The following is a 21,505-nucleotide window of genomic DNA, read 5'->3' on the forward strand; positions in this document are numbered from 1 at the left end:
GCTATGGGTACACTCTAAGCAAGGTTAGTAGCCAAGTCTGCTGGCCAGATCAGGAAGGTTACAGTCAAGCGATATTTAGCTGGGCAGGGCGTGCAGAGGTGGAGCGTTTGGTTAGAGCATTGCTAGTGACCTGCTCACGTCTGTGCACCACAATAATGAGTAAATTAGTGATACCAGTTAGTAACACATGCTGCCCACAGACAAAGCTCAGCACTGTGTATGTCTGTAATATATGTGTATATGTCTTACACCATGTCTCAGTATATTTCCCAATAAATGCAAGGCTCAGTTATATGTGCAGCCAAGGAGGAAAATTATTTTTGTTACCATCTATAGACTATAAATAGATAGATGTTACCATCTATAGACTATAAATAGATAGATGTAGCCCGGTACGCGTTTCACATTTATAATGACACAGAGCTACAGCTTTTCATTGTACAAAGTGATACAGAATGCTGATGTATAAGTAAAGCTTACAATAAGTTAAAAAAAAGTATTATCCCTCCCACAAAGAACACCAGCCTGTACCTACAGATATATTTATGTATGGTGGTTCCTCTGCCCACTGCTTTTTGCCAGGAAATAATGTCTGCTGATCTGTGTGTCTAACAAAACATATTAATATAGAGATGCATTAGCCGGGGGGGCGTACATATAGGGATTGTTGCTTTCTCTCGTTGCCTGATATTTCAGACTAATATACCCCGTGTCCCTATATTTCTTCTCTGCTGATTTTACGAGCTACAGAATGGCAGATACAAGTGTAACATCACATTCCATAAGGACACAGAGACATCATTAAAGGGACGTTAAACCCAAGATGTTTCTTTTGCGATTCGGACAGAACATATCATTTAAAAAAAGTTTTAATTTTACTTCTATTATGAAATGTACTTTGTTCTCATGGTATTCTTTGTTAAAGAGATATCTAGATAGATAGTGTGCACATTTCTGGAACAGTATATGACAGGAAACAGTGCTGCCACCTAATGTTCTAGCAAATGTATAACAGTTATAAAACTGCTGCTATATATTGCTCAAGTCATGCCCATGCTCTTAAACCTCCCTACCTGCTTTTTCAACAAAGGATACCAGGAGAATAAAGTAAATTTAATATAAGTATATTAGAAAGTTTTCTTAAAAATTGACACTCCATCTGAAGCATTAAAGACATTGTATGTCCCTTGGGATTGTACCTGGCTACGGTATGTGGGCGAGGAGAAGCAATATCATAAGCTCCTCTATACTATCAGACACCTGTGAGTCACCTTAGGAAAACTGCAGACAGCTGAGCTGCAATTGAGTTCCTAAAGAGCTTCATGCATTCCTCCTACAAATGCCAGAGGCCATATGGTCATTATAAAGCAGGGTTTAATGACAGAGTCCAGTAAAACTATTTAAGAGCCAGACATTGGTAGATTGGAGAATAACCAAAAAGTTAGGAGCCAGGGGTAAAATTTTAGGAGCCAGTGGCTAACTGGCGTCTGGGTCTGTCAAGCCCTGAAACTTAAAAAACTCTGAATAGCACAGACACCCTCTCACCCTGGCAGATTCTATGTTACATTGTTCTCCAATTTATTACTGCACCTCGGACAAGAGGGTCTAGCTACCCCTGTATTGCTGTGGTGCTTGTTACAGAAAGGTGTTGGCTGACCTCAATATCACCCCCCAGTCACTTCTCTGCCTCTGCCCAGCTCCTGCTATGGATTCTGTCTGCCAAGGTAAAAATAACACAGCAAATCCACTTCAAAGGTTCTGTTTTTTTTGTGCACATTTGCTTGAGACTAAACAGTCTGCCTGTTTGTTTTTGTTTTTTTTTTATTTCTGCTCTAGGGAAATTAGTTTCCTTCAGTAAAAGACGTGAAATAACAGATCTTCCTCGGAGTCTGTTTAACTGCTGCATATGTTTTGTTGTGATCAAATTAGTATCAAAGTTTAACACTGGCAGCATAAACAAACGCTTGTGTCATTTGCTGACAGCGTGACAGTAACATTTCTCATTGTGAGACACAAGTAGGCTAGAACGCTGCTTACACGTGGCACAATAAAAATTGAGATGTCTACATTACAGATCCCGGTTATTAAAAATAAAGAAAACATGGCTTTCTATGTTTCCTTAAAGTGATGGTAAACGTTTCCTTTGTATAAACAGAAATGGAATGTTAGTGATAGTTTACATGAAGTTTAATTCGTCAGTTGTAATCGGGGCTCTAGCCACACACAAAAAAAAAAAAAAAAAGAGTGAGTGCCATATGGCTAGAGCACTGATTGGAGAACAATTCAAACCATTGGCTCACAAAAAAAAATTACTTTAACAAGTGGGCAGCCGGAGTGCAGGGTATTTAAATGTCATATCTACATTAAAACGTAAGTTATAGCGCATCTTCATTACAACTGATAAATTAAACTCCATCTAAAATATCACTAACATTCTGGATCTGTTTATACAAAGTTTACCATCACATTAAACCTGGCAAGCAGTGAGCGAATGGCGTAATGTTGGTACTATTTGGCGAGAAAGAAAAAAGCAGTGCAGCCATGCGCCCTAATGGGATTAGTATAAAGCAAGCTCATATGATCAGAAGCGTTGGACCAGAGCCTCAGGACATCGTGATCAGAAGGGCTGGACAATCCCTGGGAGCTTGACTAGCTGGGCTACTAAATATGGACTACTAGCTACAAAGTATTTTCATAAAATATATGGATCTATAAATATATTTTTTTACATATATATTTTTTTTAAACCTATATAAATAGTACATATATATATTTTTTAAACCTATATAAATAGTACATATATATTTTGTTGTGTTAAGAGCACTATTATTGGGGGATTAGTGTCAGGTACAAAATATCAATACTATAACGTCCCATTGTACCAGTTTTCTCTATTACTGCCTTCCTCACCGTGATGTCCCGGGGTCCGGAGAGCCCGCCTTCCGCAGTGCCCATGGGAGACGGTACCCTGCTTACCCCCAGCCATCTCTGGCCCTTGTTGGCTGTGTGGTGGAGCTGCACTTTGCGGAGGGAAATGCTGTAGATAACTCCCTCATCCACCTCTTCTCCAATCTCCTGCGTGGAGCTCTGCAAAGGAACAGAAAACCATTTTGACTTATTATTTGTATACACACCGCACGCCCTCTGCACAGACATAGATACAAACACAGAGCAGAAAACGCAACCTCTAGGTCACAATAACCAAGACATGAGAGTGAAATGACTGAAAATGGGTTTATTTAGCATGAAGGTATATTGGCAAATTGTTCGTTGGCGGCAACACACATGAAGATTGATTGCTCCTTTGGGAAAGACACTACTTGGCACTGCCCGTATGGTGCCATGGTGTGTGGGCGCTGGATGCTTTTATAGAGGATAGGAAAGTCAAAAAACTTGCATGATTTAGACAGAACATGTAATTTGAAGACAATTTTAAATTAACTTCTATTTTCAAATGTGCTTCGTTCTCTTGGTATCTCTTGTTGAAAAAGAATACGCACATATCCTACACTAGTGAGAGCTAGCTGCTGATTGGTGCCTGCACACATTTATCTCTTGTGATTGGTTAACTAGATGTGTTCAGCTAGCTGCCAATAGTGCAATGCTGTACCTTCAGCAAAGAATAACAATAGAATGAAGAAAGTTTGATAATAGAAGTAAATTGGAAAGTTGTTTAAAATTCTTTGTTCTATCCAAATCATGAATGGAACTGTGGGGGTTTCCTATCCCTTTAAGTGTATTCATTAAGGACATAAGCTCTACCATAATTGTTAATCGCCACAAGATATAATGTCACTAGCTAAAAATGAATAACTCTAATGGATGCAGAAAGAGTCACTTAGGAGAAGGTCCCAGAGATCCCAACGTGCAGGTCACTAAACCAAAGACCTGTTTTCCATTGTTCCTTCTGATTCCCACAACATATAGTCTGAGGTTGACAAATTCTGGGTGCCAGGCGCCACTGAGCCTAAACATTTAGTAATGGCGCTGACGTTTAACATAAATATTAGCAACCTTCTATAAGTTAAACATTAAAGTCCTGGCGCCCAGTCTGTGACACAAATATTATTGTTGCAGATGCTTCATGAACCCCTCTGCTTGTAGTAGCCCACTGGCTGGTGGCACTGGCAACAAGGTAAGCTTGCCGAGTGGCGCTTTACCTAGTGTCCCCTGTAGTAGCTTGCTGTAAGCAGATGGCCAGCAAGGCGCGTCCCTGAATAAACAAAACAAGATTAGCACTAAACCTGTTATGAGATTAAACAGCAGATTTTATGCAACTGCGATAAATGCTCTGGGCTGGAGCTCAACGTTCTTAACCCTTGTAGTCCGATTAGTTTATTATTTCAAGATGGTGGCTCCTGCATTCCTGAGCTGGGCATTGTACAGATTAGTGAGAGATTAGACATTTTGCACACAGAGTACTATAGTATGCAGCACTGTGCTTATGGTATGATGGACAAAGGAAGGGAGTACAGAATGAAAATCAAATGAATGGCAGGAATTGCATCCCTGAAGGGGTTAAGGCTAGAACATTGCTGGCCTCACTCCTCATTATGTAGCAATCACATTGTCAGCATCTTTGTGAACATTTTAGAAAGTCCCCAGAACTTCCCTATGTATGAAACTTGTTTAAAGCAAATCAAAAGCAGAACGTATATTCCCAGTAGAAAAAAGACCAAGCTGATTAACCCCTTGTCTGCTGGAGAGCTCTGCAGTCATATCCCAGGCACAGGAGACATAAACACTGTAATATGCAAAGCATTGTCCTATCACATATCTGATTAACCTCTTGTTGTAGAGGGCTGGTTGGGGGTTAAACATCAGATATTTACAGAATTGTACTGGCATATAAAACACTTTAAAGTGATGTTGCTGACTTGACTTAATATGTACTGGCTCTGATTTAAATGTGGTTTTGCAGATTTCTGTTTCCTTATTTCTCAGTGTGATAAATGGATATTGTTTGCTGTTGGACAGAATATAATGGTTTTTACTATGTAATTTTACAGCTCAGCAGTATGTAACCATAAGTGCAGAATACAGGGACAGCCACAGACCTGACTGAGGGGAAAATAGGAAAGAGATAGAGGGAGGAGAAACTCTCTCTGCCTCAGGAAAGGAGTATAATATTGTCCCCAGAAAATCAGTCTGGTGTCAAATTCAGAGAAGAGAGAGAGAGAGAAAAGAGAGAGAAGAGAGAGAAGGAGAGAGAGAGAAGAGAGAGAGAGAGAGAAGAGAGAGAGAAGGAGAGAGAGAGAGAGAGAGAAAGAGAGAGAGAGAGAGAGAAAGAGAGAGAAGGAGAGAGAGAGAGAGAGAGGAGAAGGGGAGAGAGAGAAAGAAAGAGAGAAAGAAAGAAAGAAAGAAAGAAAGAAAGAAAGAGAGAAAGAAAGAAAAAGAGAAAGAAAGAAAGAGAAAAAGAAAGAAAGAGAAAGAGAAAGAAACGGAGAAAGAGAAAGAAATAGAAGAGAGAGAGAGAGAGAGAGAGAGAGAGAGAGAAGGGGAGAGAGAGAAAGAAAGAAAGAAAGAAAGAAAGAAAGAAAGAAAGAAAGAGAGAGAGAAAGAAAAAGAAAGAAAGAAATAAAGAAAGAAATAGAAGAGAGAGAGAGGAGAAGGAGAGAGAGAGAGAGAGAGAGAGAGAGAGAGAGAGAAGGAGAAGGAGAGAGAGGAGAGAGAGAGAAAGAAAGAAAGAGAAAGAAAGAAAGAAAGAGAGAAAGAAAGGGAGAAAGAGACAGAAATAGAAGAGAGAGAGAGAAATAAAGAGGGAGGGAGAGAGCAAGAGAGAAGGGATTGTGTGTGTTTGTGAGTGTGCGTGAGAGTATGTATGTATGTATGTGTGTGTGTGCATTATATACATATATATATTTCACTGTGACACAAACATGACACACACCATGCATACAATGTGACACACAATACATTACACTGTGACAATGACACACTGATACACACATTTGCTTGTATATACAACTTAGCCATGGCTGATCTTACCCACATTAAGGGTCATATAAAACCCGCTTTGCAGCTAGTAAACAGGATCTCGTTGGGCATATATATTTCTAGGCTCGCACTGCCCAGTACTGACCACAGACCATATAACTCACACAATACAGAGGCTTACAAGAAGGTTGGTTTTGGTAAAGCGGAAGGATCTGCTGCCTCTTTGCCTTATAAATCTGGCTAACCATTGTCTGCCCTACCTAGTATTCTGTGCAACTTCTGCTTTCTCAGCTAGTAAAATAGTCTCTAGCACTAGACGCCTGCACCATCTGTTAATACCTTTATAGTGATTTGAACCCTGGCACTGCCACATTGATGTCAAACATTTAAAAGGTTGTGCTTTGTGTTACTGCGCTTTGTTACACAATACGCTGGTAATCTGTAGACATTTGATTTGTCACACCGCAGCCCTATTGCTAATTGTCTATGTTTCAGCAGACCATAACCTGCAATTTTTATAGTTTGGCTACAGAAATGTTATTTATAACCAAATGAGAAGTGAGTTGTGGATTCTGAGATTTTTACTTTGAATTAACCCCTGACACCCACAAAGGGCTGTCGCACACTGCAGTCCCCTCTGGTAAGTCAGGAGTTAATAGGGTGTGTTTAAATGACAGCTGCAGACACTGCCCAAGGAGATAGGTCACCAGTAGGTTGTATTCAGGTGCCGTTGCCAGGGCAGGAGACCACAAACCTCTGAGAAATGTAACTGGCTCACGGGTATTTGTAATGGACAGGGCAGTGGAAAGGATTAAAGGAAAAACATTACTCTCTTAGAGCAAATAAAGCAGTTACTGACCCTCCCCAAGTGATTCAAGTGCATTCTACAGGATGTAGAATAATGGCCCTACAACATGCTACATTTATATCTGTCCCTTATTGATCACAGCAAATAAAATAAGCTAAATATGCTCAGAATGGTTTTCAAAGGTTGTGTCACTGGGCTGCAAAACAGTTGCGGTTTGAAACAATTTAAAACATTTATTTTATATGCAGATCTTTTGTAGTGCAGTGACTGATTGATTATACATACACAGTATATTTAATTGAATAAAAATTTATATGGTATTTGTGCTGCTGACTTGTAGCTAACATATACATAACGTCCCTTATGTTTAACCCTTGGTATGTCAGCTCCTGAGCAGCAATACACGACTGGGAGCTAGCTAAGCACATCTGCTGAGTCAATGACAAGAGACATATGAATACAGCCACCAAACAGCAGCTAGCGCCCAGTATTGCATTGCCGCTCCTGAGCCTACCTAGGTATCTTTTTCAACAAAGGACATCAAGAGAATGAAGTAAATTAAAAAGGTTCTTAAAAATGAATGCTCTGCCAGTCATAGATCACCTATTAATGCTACCAGGCTGCAGAATCAGAGGGCACAGCCTTGTGGCATAACTTGCCTGTAGACTGCACAAAAGAAGACCCAGGTGCTGGCACAATAATCTGCCTATTATAAGGGGCTGGGGCACCATCAGGGCTAAGGCATAACACAACAGACCCACTTTGTGATTACCTTAACTGTCTCTGAATCTGGTACAGAAGTCATGCAGTCAGAGGCAGTTTCATTTTCTTTTGAGAGTCATTGTGCAATTTGACTAATCATATTAATAAGAAAGCATATTATTTGTATGTATGAAGCACTAAATATAAACAGTACAGAAGCCTCTAGGCAGGACAAGCAGGTAACAGTGACTGGGTATGAGACAAGGGAGTCCCCTCTTCACTGTTGTGGTCAGGTTACAAGTGTTACTCACACTGTATAAAATGACATAGAGACGGCACAAACACAACAAGCCCTGCAGGGAGACCTGTTTGTCGCTGCTGAGCAGTTTGTATCATTATGTCAGTGCAATATGACGTTTGTTTAGTAATCAGCCCTGCAGTGACAACACAATATACACAGTGACAGGCTGAATAACTTATGCACAAAACAACTTGCTAGTGCATATATCTCTTCACAGTCTTCTGATCCCAGGAACCACAATTCCCGACTCACAACTTGTTGCATTTGTCTATATACAAATCTAGATTTAATCGGCTCCTGAGCAAAACTGTATATCTGGCTACTCAGTATTCTAGGCTGCTCCTAATTTATAAACACATTTTGTCAGTGTCTGATTGAAGGGACACTAAAGTCAAAATGAAAGGGCCATAATAGCTGAAAAACTAATTTATTAGAACATGTCATTTTAAGACTCTGCGGTACTGGGTGTTTAACCCTAGCAATGGAGTTTAACACACCGATTGGGACTCGCAGAGCACTGCTGGTCCCAAGCAGAAACCGTGGCCTATCCAATTAGCAGCGCTAGTCGCAAAACTCAGATGTTTAACTAGTGCTGCAGATTGGATGACCATCAGTTTCCACTCAGAACCAGCAGTGCTCTGCAGGTCCAAAGCAGCACTTTTACTATGTGTTTAACCTCTTTGCATGGTTAAACACACAGTATTGGATAGACATAAAATTACATGCACTAACGAATTAGAGTCTTTTTTGACTATTATGATCCTTTAAACATTCATGAGTCAGAAATAAAACACCATTTATACAAAATTTCCAATGTACTTCTACTATCAGATTGTCAGAAAAACAAAGAATCTACTGCTTAGTGTAATTGCATTGTCTTTGTGTTATGCACCTCTACAGTATTTGGTCATTGAATAAATCTATGTTATCAGATACAAATCTGTGCTACTTTGTGCTGGAACACAAAACAATAATGCACACACAGGGTTACTGTAGGCTAATTAGAATTATGCTGCACATGTGTAAGACCCCCAGCTGATCCCAGTTAGCAAATTAACTTCCTGTACCTGCTACTGGCAAAGGAGACACAGAGAGAAAGGCAGGAGAGTGTCAGCTCCTATGGCCAGGAATATCGATTCCAGTGTCAGGAAATATCTGCAAATGGTATGGAAGCCCATGTGGCTAAATCCCACAGGCCACACATGGTCGTCAGCAGCACTGAGCAGAAAACAGACTTCAGTAGCTGGTCATGGACAAATTCCTCACTTCTTACTGGGTAATTACACACTTGTCTTTGTGCTTAAATTGTGTACATTACAGTAGTAGATACAGTTCCATTCAGTTTATTAATATTAACTCATTTTCCTATGTGATTTTAAACTAAAAATGTGATTATAATATCATTCTGAGGCATTAGCTTTTTGTGTATGTAGATAAAACCATGTGGCCCCCAGCCAATCCTATCATTAGTCACCTACATAGGAAAAAATGTAAGACTGGGAATACAGTGGGGGATTATGTGGTATAATAATTTATGCATTCAAATATTAAGATTTAATAAGTATTTATGATGTTTGTGGTTAGTCAGATTTTTAGTTTTTTTTAATGCATTACCCCAGTTTTGTAAATGTGAGTATCTCTAGTAAGGGCTCACACACACAGAGATGCTGGTACCCATATACATGATAACATTAGGGATGGTACCAGGTCAGGATGCTGTGATATGGCTACACCCTTTTGCCCTTTGCTGTGATCTGGTGCCGCAGGTAACGGGGACACACCCTAATGACGTTCCATTCCAGTCAGTTAAACCTCATGCCTCAGGGCAACTACCCCCTGTGGTCTGTGACATGAAATAAGTCCCTCAGCAGGGGGGGAGGGACTGTCTGCCCCTAAACTTATTTACTTATAAAAGCATCATGCCGTGCCATGCCAGTTACACACAATTATCTGTTATCCCACAGAAAACACAAATAACATAGTTTTTGTTTTGTCTCTTAATACTAAAAATAGATCTAGACAACAAAACAAGAGTTTGTGGCAGAGAACACAGAGAAGCATAAAGTCAGATGAGGGCAACAAGGTGCCAGGGCAAGCCAGGAACAAGAGAAAAACCAGGTAATGAAAATCTGTTTATCCTTAAGCCGGGCACCTTATATGTCAAGTAACACACAGTGAATCGTTTCTAGCAGGCAATTAAACCCAGCAAATGTCACTCACCTGTATTAAAGGGACAGTATACACCAATTATCATATAACTGCATGTAATAGACACTACTATAAAGAAGAATATGTACAGATACTGATCTAAAAACCCAGAAAGCTTACTTAGAAGCTGCCAGTTTAGCACTGTTGATGAGGTTAGGCTGGGACACCCAGTGGAATGGACTGAGAGCAGATCATACCCCTCCCCTGAGAAGCCCAATTACACAAACAAGAGAAAGCAGGATTCTGTAGACATAAGTATACATCTGATACGTTGGGGCTTGGTTAGAAGTCTGAAAATCAGCACAATGTTATTAAAAACATTGGACACAGAGTTTAATCTGTAGTTATGTGTAGCCATTTGTAACACAAATATAACCATTCACGTGCTGCGTTTCATATATATATATATATATATATATATATATATATATATATATATATACCCCCGTTATGTACTTAAAGGGTTACAGTCATTGTGATAACACTCCTTGTTGTAAAGAGAATTACACAATATGTCATTTTGTCACAATTTATCATCTGGTGTGTTTATTCAGGGCTTGTATACATTATTTCTGTATTTGAGTGCCCTTACAAGGGAGACAAAATAATGAATATGTATTTACAGTGTGTTTGTGTTATAGTCTATTAACCATTCAGCTGCAGTCTTGGGCTTTAGCAGTGTGCTGCACATTCACTGGTCACTGTCTTGGCTGTATAAAGTGGTCACCTGATGTGTAATGCGTGTGACAGAAGGAAACATGTAGATATCTGCTCTGGTCCCACTTGTAGTCACTGCTCTGTATTGCCGACATAAGTGGTTACGCAGTTGTGTTCTCTGGCACTTGGTTAAAGAGCAGGGGGAATTCTCTTGTGGTTTAGGCAGATTTCTGTAAACCAAAGACACTGCCCACAGTGAACATAGGGGCTCTCCATATCCCTGAGGAAATGCATGCTATGCAAATACACAAGGCCCAGACTGCCCCTGTTTAGTAGTATTTGTGTAGTGTGTATGATGGTGTCATGACAACCTTCTCCAAGCACTGCAGACTCACTAGAGAACAGGTGTTAAAGCTGCACTCTCTCTCTCACAGTGACTAATTCTGATAAAGATGATAATTTCACCATTTTCCAACATTTAAACAGCCTAGACTTAGTAATGAGAAGCTCTAGTGATACCAGTATTCTGATGGAAGAAAACAGAATTATCAAAAAGAAAATAGTAAAAAACAAACAAATAATGATCTGAGAATGTATATAAAAGTGCTAATAGTATTGTTTATACCCTGATATCTGATTGGCTGTTCAGAGTGACAAGCAGTGACGCCATACATATACCAGACAGACACTCTCTAAGTTCAGCATTTGTCAGTCCGATCTCACTTGCAGCATCATTTTGTACCTTTATCTGCCCGGCTGACAGCAACTGCCAGACTGTGTGTGGTGAGGGTCCTGGCTAGATTCACTAAACTGCAAACGTTTTCCCTCATGATAAAAGTTTTTTTCCTAGGGGTAAAGAGGTTCTCCACTTTAGTGAATCTAACCACTCACCCCAATCTAACCTGTGAGGACTCAATACATTTTATTTCCTTTGGAGACACCTGTATAAGGGCATGTTATGTAGGAGCTCTATATATTCTAGAACGGAGGATGAATGTTACAGTTTAGGGTATATTTGGGGGACATGGTGCCCAGGTGCAGAACCATTCTCCCTGTGACTGGGCCATACAGGATAAAGCACTGTGAGCCACAAGTGCCCATAAAGGAACTGTTTGCATGCTACTACCCAGAATCCTTAGCTGCAGCAGAACTTTGTGGGAATATCTGTAACTTGCTGCTACAGTGTGGTGTTCTGTACCGGCTTTTGTCTTCTCACAAAAGGCTGTAAGATTATATGATGTATTGTACTGTACTTAGCCGCAGGTATCCTAGACTTGACATGCATCACTAGGGTTTTATTAACGTAAAAACCCTATACTTGGACCCACCTTCAGTCATGTATAGCAAAATAACGCAATAGTGACACAAATCCGTATTAATGTCAGGCAAAGACACCAGAAACCGGTTTCTTTATTAACTTGTGAAAATATTGCCGGCCTTTTACGTTGTGTAGCACGTCATGGGCAGGGGAAGCCTTGCTGTTGTAAGCATTTACATCAGCTTTTCCCCACGCTTTTCATTTTCCTGTTGGCTTTATGCCAGCAAGGACAATTGGGCTGGGTAAGGACAATTAATAAACTAGAAGCTGCTAGTCTCTGTGCTGCCTCAGTAAGACACCCAGCAATGTCACCTTCCCTGTTTCTGCTGGTGTTACATCTCTGGATACAGGCTGTAACCATGGTGACTATTCCCACAGCGCATCACATATGGAAATGATTTTCCTGGCCTTTGAATATCACTCTCTGTACACAGCTCTGCTTTAGTAAGAGGAAGCCATATTCATCTGTGGTTCTGTGACTCACATGGATAGCCCTGTGTCTCTTCCTCATATAACTGCCCGGGCAGTGCTAATATCATTCTATTGTACTGATTTTTCTACAAAATTAGGGACCAGCAAGAATATTGGGGACCCAGAAAGGTTAGGGGCAGATAAAGGCTTATGCATGTAGAATAGTCCAAACATTACTGTATTTTAATAATGAAAAGTGTTGACCTTTATGTATATAGAGATAGATAAGAGACATGTATGTTCTCCCTGCATGCTCAGCCCATTTGAATGGGTATGATCTTGAAAACAAAGGGTGGTTGTTTAAATGAGCAAAACCAGCTATTTAATTTCCCTCACTCTGCCACTAGTTTAACAAGTCGATGGGAAGACAAAAAGTGGAAACACATTTTTACAATACACGTCCCTGTAAGGGCCTATGATGTGTGGCTCCTGGGAACGATAAATTGTGACCCTCAACTTTAGACAATAGAGGACTCTGCTGATATCTGTGTGTTGTATATTGCTTGAGATTGCTGCCCTACAGATAGCAGACACTGATATGCCTCTCTTGTGGTATCTTGGCACATAATTGTACCCCTGGTGAGATCTGTGTCATTGTGACCAGTAGCCCTGGGGCTGTTAGCATCTGTAAACCAGTGCAGCATGACGTAATGCAAGCAGGGGGCTCGGTACAGGGATAAAACACAGACACAGTTATCAGCACAATAATGCCAGATGCACAAAATCAAAGTGCAACACAGAACACAATGTGTGGTTATGATTTGTGACAACAGCGCTTGTTGCAGAAAAAGCAGCGGCCAATAAATCAGCACATTTGTGCCGTTTTAGTTGTGTTTTTATAAAAACAATATACATATAAATTACAGACAAGTAATGCAGGGACCATAGAGACAACTTCACCGCTTCAAAAAGTTTACTTTTGATTCCTCCCTACTTTTTTTGTGATTTATGTTTATATAAATCCATTCCCCAGCTTGTAAAATGCTTAAAAATTGTGCATCAGTATTCTGTGTACTATCTACATTTCCTCCAAATTTCTAAACTGCTGCCCGACTATCAATGTGGTAATATTTGTACAAAAAAATGCATTGCTTTATGGGATTATATTACACACTGCAGGGGTAATGATTAAATCAGATATAGGGCTCTGAATACAAAGTCTACATATGATGTAAAGGGGTTCAAGCATTTTCCTTAATTTTCAGTAATTTAACAAATAAAGGAAATATAAATATATATATATATATATATATATATATATATAGTCACACTCATACTTGAAAGTGATTCAGATAGAGCATGCAATTTTAAGCAACTTTATAATTTACTCCTATTATCAAATTTTCTTCCTTCTCTTGGTATCTTTATTTGAAATGCAAGAATGTAAGTTTAGATGCCGGCCCATTTTTGGTGAATAACCTGGGTTATTCTTGCTGATTGGTGGATAAATTCATCCACCAATAAAAAAGTGCTGTCCAGTGTTCTGAAACAAAAAAGAAGCTTAGATGCCTTCTTTTTCAAATAAAGATAGCAAGTGAACGAAGAAAAAATGATAATAGGAGTAAATTAGAAAGTGATTACGAGGTAAAATTGCATGCTCTCTCTGAATCACAAAAGAAAAAAATTGGGTTCAGTGTCCCTTTAAAATACATTTGTACACTTACATTATACATTGTAAGTCCTATTACCTCGTAATCTAGTTCCTATGTTACATACACACTGACACACTTTCCATAATCGGGGTAGGAACTAGTTAACCTGACCCAGTAATCAGCTGGAGCAGATATAACACAGTGTGCTGGCCAGAGAAAGGATCCCTTTATTATATGGTTCAATAGCTTGGGACACTGGATAAAAACAGAATACCCATGCGCTCCCATTCCCTCCCCCCATAAGCAGGAATAAAGACAAACTGGAAGCAGTCATTGGGATCTGTGTGTTCTACTGGTATGAGCAGCTGGTCCTGTTATTTCTCTTCTATCTAGATCTCTCTCATCACTGTTTTTTATATCATTTTTTTTATCCTTTCATCCTATGTGCCAAATTCTTTGATATTAACCGAAAGCTTATACAGACACGCAGCAGCTTTGAATCCCAAAACATCATTTAGATTGAAAAACATAACCTATATTCTTTGCCACACCAACTAAATTTAAGGTCCAAATCCAGATTAAAAGGAATGCATATAAACAGACATTTATTTTATCAGATTTCTAAATTAGGCAGAGTAGGCAGCTGCCTATGGCCGCTTCACAACTTGGACTAATGTCAGACCACTGTAGTGGTTTAACTTGGGGTCTTACAGCCTTGTTAAGCAGATATGTCACTGGGTGCAACTTCTGGAAGAATAATACAGGTTGTGCTAAGTAGAATAACTTTGCATAAGTATACACTGCAAGTCAGAAACGAAAGCAGCTAGGACAGATTTAAACTGATTATGTGTGTATATTTAGATTCCAGCACACCTAAGAGTTTCCCGCATAAGGGCAGATTTATATATTGTTTATTATCAAAGACAGTCTTTTAAATATACCAGACATGACTATAAAATACTGACTGCTTGGCAGTTCTAAATCAAATGGTGATAAATACTTGCTGGGTGCCAGGGAAGCTTTTGTTCATGGGTAATAGAGGGTAAACACCTAGCAATGCTGTTTTTGTGCAGTAAGAAGCATGTTGCAGGGTCAGACCTAGAAAGCACATTTTAGGTTCATGTGTGTCACAGATAAACCCTCCTCTGGCACCAGGTAGGAAGTATATGTCAGGCCTGACCTATAGGAGCAGGTTTTTCTGGTTAGCTATAGTGTAAGGGCTCTGCGTATGATATCCTTTAGCTATTGTTTTACACAGTGCCAGCTCTACAGTTCAGGGTTCACCCCACGTCACTGGGTGACAATTCCGCCTGCTCCAGGATCTGGTCGGGGAGAGAGGAATGCTCTGTGCACAAGCTGCACTAGGCGCAGATCTAATACACAAGTGCACGTGTTCTCATAGGGAATATACACGGGATAAGTAAATAAACTTTATATAACAGACACAAATCCCACTGTGCAGTACGCTGTGTACATCTGCTATAATCCCACATACTGGCAAACACTGTGAAATGGGCATAGGGACTTTACATTGTGCCTGAATAAACCACAACAGAATTGTCTAAATGTAAAGGGAATCCATGTTTAAAGCAAAACAAGGGAGAGGCTGCAAGTCTGATTCCCAGAATACTCATCTGCAGGGGAAGTAGTGCATACTGAGGTATTCAATGAGAATGCTGTCTGTTATTTAAAGGGACAGTAAAGTCAAACTTAAACGTTCATGATTTGGATAGAGCAGGCAATTTTAAATAACTTTCTCATTTACTCCTATTAATTTTTGTTGTCTTGGTATCTTTATTTGAAAAAGCAGGAATGTAAGCTTACGAGCCGGCCCATCTTTGGTTCAGCACCTGGGTACAGCATGCTGATTGGTGGTTAAATGTACCCACTAATCAGCAAGCGCTACCCAGGTGCTGAACCAAAAATGGGCCGGCTCGTAAGCTTACATTCCTCCTTTTCCAATAAAGATAGCAAGAGAACAAAGAAAAATTGATAATAGGAGTAAATTATAAAGTTGCTTAAAATGTCATGCTCTATCTGAATCATGAAAAAAAAATGTGGGTTCAGTGTCCCTTTAATGTATTTTGTACAACAGCACTCTCGCTCCACTCTGTATTCTGTGCTGGGATTGTGCAGCATGGGCCGCATTTCTATACGCAGTATCTGCTTCCTAGACACGGCCTCTCCTCACAAATCTCCCATTCTCCCCGTATGACCTACGGTGTAAAGATGGCAAGTATGAGGAAGCATTGCAGCAAGGTGAGAGTAATCTCACAGCTATGTTAATATGCGCTTATGTAACCTCCCTTACATATATATGTATTATGTATACACAGAAATAGCATTTCTAATTTTAGCTGCAAGGACTTGCATGGAACAGGGAACTCCAACTTGTTGCCATTCATTTAGATCAGAAGTTTCAAATATTGGGAAACATTTTGTGCTCTGAAGTATAGAAAACTTTTCTGCAATACGGTCACTGTGCATTGACCTATTTCTCACAGTCTCCTGTGCTCATAGCTCCTTTTCATGAGAGCATACTGAGGTGGACTCTGTGTATAAAAAGGTGCCCAAGTCACGTGCACGCTCCTGAGCTTACCTAAGTATGCTGTTATGGAAAGAATGTTAGAACACTGGAGACCAAGAGAAAAATGTCAGTCTGATTACAGATGTACATTAGAAATTCACTGTTGTGCACCTGGTCATTTCAGAGGGGATTTGTCAGACATTTTAGGGTGGATTTGAGCTGCGAGTGTCATACAGACGTTTAAAACACGTATGACACAAGTGTGCTAAAAGAGACTGCGCACCCAACACTCAGTGTCTGGGTGTATAATATCTGTATTCATATTCCTAGGGACTATGCTTTTACTAAAAAGGCTCGGTCGTCTTCTAAATTGTTATCTAAAAACCACTGTGATGTACTTAGGGAAATACCAAGGAAACAACACTTCTGTATTTTAGTTTCACATATTTCAGCAATCCATAAATAACTCTGTTTATATAAATAGTCATCTCTAAGATGAACAGATTTGCTAACACATGCACTGGATCCCTCGCGCATGCGCCCAGAGGAGACTGGAATTTTATAGTGCTACCATGTTTGTGTTATGTGCACTGGTTAGAGATTAAATATAACACAATAATAATACCATTTAACAATACATTGGTTTGGTCATCCTAAGAGTAGGTTAGTGACTAGAAATGGTTGGGTGTCCGCACATACTATATACCTACAGTATAAATAAACAGAAAGATAATTAGTTTTTCCAAGATCTCTTGGTATCCTTTGTTAAAGATGAATCCTCTGAGCTCAGGAGCGTGCACAGGACGTTAGAGATCTGGCAGCAGTGTTTGTAACAATGTTTATAGCAATGTTATATATAGTTACAAACACTGCTGCCAGAGTGCTAAAAACATAGGCACGCCCCTGACCTCATATCAGCGTACCTAGGTATCGTCTTCATACAAAGAGAACAAAAGCAAATTTGAACATTTAGTTTACTGTCACTTTGTGGTCACATCCTGAAGAGAAAAGCTTCTATCTGGTTAATTACTCTTTTATAGTTTGTTTTAGGTCAGTTGGTGTTGTGTCGTATATCCAGCGGTTAGTACAAGCGTCACCATGTAGTTCTGAACATAAATGCTACAGTATATTACTTGATCTGGTTTATAGGGCTGCAAAGCTCTCATGCTAAACAAAAAGTATATAAGGAATGTTGGGAAAATGATCCCTGACATGGAAAACTATATAAAAGCAACCATGATCCTCAAGGAATTAGACAGCCCCTAAGGTCTGATGTTCCCTCCCCAGCCTGCGGACTCTGCTGCCCCTAAGATTTAGATAACAGTATGTGACATACACACACACACACACACACACATATATACACACACACATATACACACACACACACACACACACACATATCCCTGGGCTGATCAGTGTGACATCAGATACAGGTCTCTGGGGTTACTTGCCCGAGGTCACAGCTATTTAATTCTCCCCCTGAGGTCATTGAGTGTAAGAAGTAAATCACAAGTTTTTATCAGTTTAACACACTCCCCCTCAGGGGCTTGGGAAATTATCCTGAAGGTCTGACTTGCTAACAGTGCAGTTTGGAGCCACAAGATGAAAAGATGGAGTTTCCCAGGAATGGGGCTGAGCTGTAGTTTCCTCTTGATTTAAAGCCCTCTGCGTTTTTATTCCCTTTGTTAGATCACAGCTTGGTGTTTTTCGGGTGAGCAGACAATCACCTCTCTGTAGCTGTTAATAAAACATTTGTTCTAAAGCAAATGTTGTGTACAGAGAAGCAGATTTCCCACTTCATAGATCAGGAGAGTTACCTCTAGAAAATGTGACTTATTTACAGTGAACAGTACAGCCTATGTCTCCCAGATCAACATGTGCCTGAGATAATACAAACTTCACAGTGCAAGATGAAGAATAGATTGTAAGCTCTGCAATTTAACTGAGTATCTGCACATCTGAAGCTTCATTCAGCCTTTATGTCTGTACCACTTTTAGCAGAAATTGCTGGGGCATCCTATATAACTGCAGCTGTGACTATTATCCTGCATTGCAGGATGCAAACAGTTATTAGCACCTCATATGAATTAAACTTATATGATTCTGAAAGAGCATCCAAATGAAGGTCCATTTGGATGAATTAGTGCCCTGTTTTTAATAATCCCATTAAAAACAAGGGCACTTTAATTCATCAAAATTGACATTTCACTGTTTTCTTCAAAAACTTACCTTTTAATCCTGGCAGCCGCTCCAGCACTTCCTCCGCCCCTCGCAAGCCGTCTTCGCGGGTCCAAAATGGCGAATCCGGCTTCCTCCAATCACGGCATTGCATCAGGCCAAGATTCCCCCAGGGGGGAAGCTGTGATAAGAGGAAGCCGGATTCATCATTTTGGACCCGCGAAGACGGCTTGCGAGGGGCGGAGGAAGTGCTGGAGCGGCTGCCAGGATTAAAAGGTAAGTTTTTGAAGAAAACAGTGAAATGTCAATTTTGATAAATTAAAGTGCCCTTGTTTTTTATAGGTTTATTAAAAACCAGACACAAATTCATCAAAATGGAGCTTCACTATAACAAAAAAAAAAAGTAATTTTGTATGCAAACTTTCTGAGGCACCAGCTTCTACTGAGCATGTGCAAGAGTTGCATACATATGAGTGTGTGATTGGCTGATAGCTGTCACATTACAAGAGACCGGTTACGTGATAAAATGTTGGAGTATTGTCAGAAAATAAAGTGCTGAATTTTTAATTCAGAGTGTTATTACATTGTATTTTTATTATGCATGTGTTGGTTATGTGGGGGAACTTAAAGAATGCCTGGGATAAGCATAAGGCCGTCCTACACACTAGATAAGTTTTATACTTTTAGGAAATATTAAGCAGACTTATATGGTTCTTATCTATGTTTCTATGCAATTCTGCTGTATTTTGTGGTCCTTTAGATCATCAGATTCCAGCACCTCTTTAAACCTCCCTGCTCCAGTATTAGATGAGTGCTGCTCCCTCCCACAGCGCTTAAAGGGACATGAAAGGCATTTTTTTTTCTAAAAAGCATTGTATAGTTTAACTTGTAAAGAAATAACTAAGCAAATACCTTCATTCATCAAATGTGGGCCGTTCTCTGATAATATTCTTATTAAAGGGACAGTATACACCAATTTTCATATAACTGCATGTAATAGACACTACTATAAAGAATAGGATGCACAGATACTGATATAAAAATCCAGTATAAAACCGTTTAAAAACTTATTTAGAAGCTCTCAGTTTAGCTCTGTTGAAAAGGTTACTGGAACACCCACTGCAAGTGGGAAATAGCAGACACTCCCCCCTCCCCCTTCCTTTGCATATGAAAAGATTCCTTACACAAACAGGAGCAAGCTGGAGAAGGTATATGTCGGTATTCTCCTAAAACTTTGGGGCTTGGTTAGGAGTCTGAAAATCAGAGCAATGTTATTTAAAAATAAGCAAAACTATACATTTAAAAAATAAAAAACTTTATGGGCTATATAAATAGATAATCTACAAATCATTTATGCAAAGAAAAAACGAGTGCATAATGTCCATTTAACTATGAATCCTTTACAATCCCTCATTTTTATTCATTATACACTCCTATGATTGCAATCTATTGGGATAGGTGCTATCGGGAGCGCATGTTTCCTGCTCATGGTTATACCTCAGACGTAATTGCAAGCGTAATTGCCAACATTTTTCTCCATCGCTCATGTGCCAGCTAGGTTTTGCACAACAGCACTATGTCGCCTGTAATCTCCCGGATGCACTGGCCCTTAACAAATAATTTATTTAGCCCATGCGACTTAGGACATAGATGTATAATAATTAATACAAGGGCTGTCAAAACTTTATGCGCATGCGTCTGGGAGCGTGCAACAGACTATTTAATATGTAAATTCTCACTTAACAAAAACTTGGTCATTGGTTGCATTTTTAATAAGGAGGCATGTGTATAATAAAGGGGGGTTTCTTAAAGCAGAAAGAAATGAAACAAAAGAATTACTATTTAATTGCATAGGAAACTTATTTTTAAAATAAGGAAGGTGATTTAGAATCATATATACACAGACTATAAGGGAGAACCATTGCTTTTATAACAACTATGCTTCTTTTCAGTGAAGTCTATAACAAGATATCATGTGCAGAATGTCCCAAGCTCTCAGGTGGCTACAGGAACCACAAACCGCTGTATATTTGCCGTTATGCAAGACTGTAATGATATACGCATGGCTGGGATATGATGTCTTCTCCATAATTATATGTAGCACAGAGCAAGCATATTCTCCCCTGCTCAAAACCATGAGAGAGATGGAGAAAGTGTCATTAGGTCACTAGGGCTTTGTGTGACATTGGGGTCTACCAATTATGCTTCCCAAACAGGGACATTCATTGGACTGTGAAGGGTGTTCTTAAGAACAATTGGTTGTGGTCTAAATGAATAAAAATAGCCTTTTTCCAATACACAAATAAAGTTAGAGGTGCAGTTTTCCATGAATTAAATTCTCTACAACTGGTATAACAAGCCATTAAAGGACCACTAAATACAGTAAAAATACAATGCAATAGCACTTATTTTGAATTTGAAATCAAAGGTAGAATATTTTCTGTCAAATTTCAAAGTTAATTCAATTTTCCCTCCTCTTGTCTCATGTGACAACCGTCAGCCAATCACAAAAATGTATATACATTTATACTTTGCACTTTTGCATATGCTCAGTTGGAGCCTCAGAAAGTGGGCATATAAAAATAATGTGCACATTTTAATAATGAAAGTGTATAGGAAAGTGTTTTTTTATTTCTTTCAAATTGCATGTTTCATCCCCTTTAAGGGGAAACCACATTTTACAGGACGGTGCCCCTTTAAGCGGTATGTATTAGGATTTACAACTGTATGGTGTTCTGCATAAAGGAGAAGGTAAGCTTTAGCTGATACAACAAGATTCTAAAGCTAAGACTTGTTAGTATAA

The 21,505-nt window shown here is 39.5% G+C and overlaps 1 protein-coding gene across 7 annotated transcripts in view; it reads right to left on the minus strand.

The window, feature by feature from the left end:
- The window catches only part of RALGDS (ral guanine nucleotide dissociation stimulator), a 238,475-nt gene that overhangs the window by 19,294 nt on the left and 197,676 nt on the right, over window positions 1-21,505 (minus strand). For 4 of the 7 annotated variants that reach the window (XM_053695550.1, XM_053695549.1, XM_053695547.1 and 1 more), the window contains exon 2: window positions 2,911-3,087. In XM_053695550.1, coding sequence (XP_053551525.1) covers window positions 2,911-3,087 — 177 coding nt within the window. The remainder of the gene's footprint in view (window positions 1-2,910; window positions 3,088-21,505) is intronic. The other 3 variants (XM_053695551.1, XM_053695552.1, XM_053695548.1) reach the window with 1 other exon arrangement.

The sequence above is a fragment of the Bombina bombina genome, chromosome 12, assembly GCF_027579735.1.
Source record: "Bombina bombina isolate aBomBom1 chromosome 12, aBomBom1.pri, whole genome shotgun sequence".
Lineage (NCBI taxonomy): Eukaryota > Metazoa > Chordata > Amphibia > Anura > Bombinatoridae > Bombina > Bombina bombina.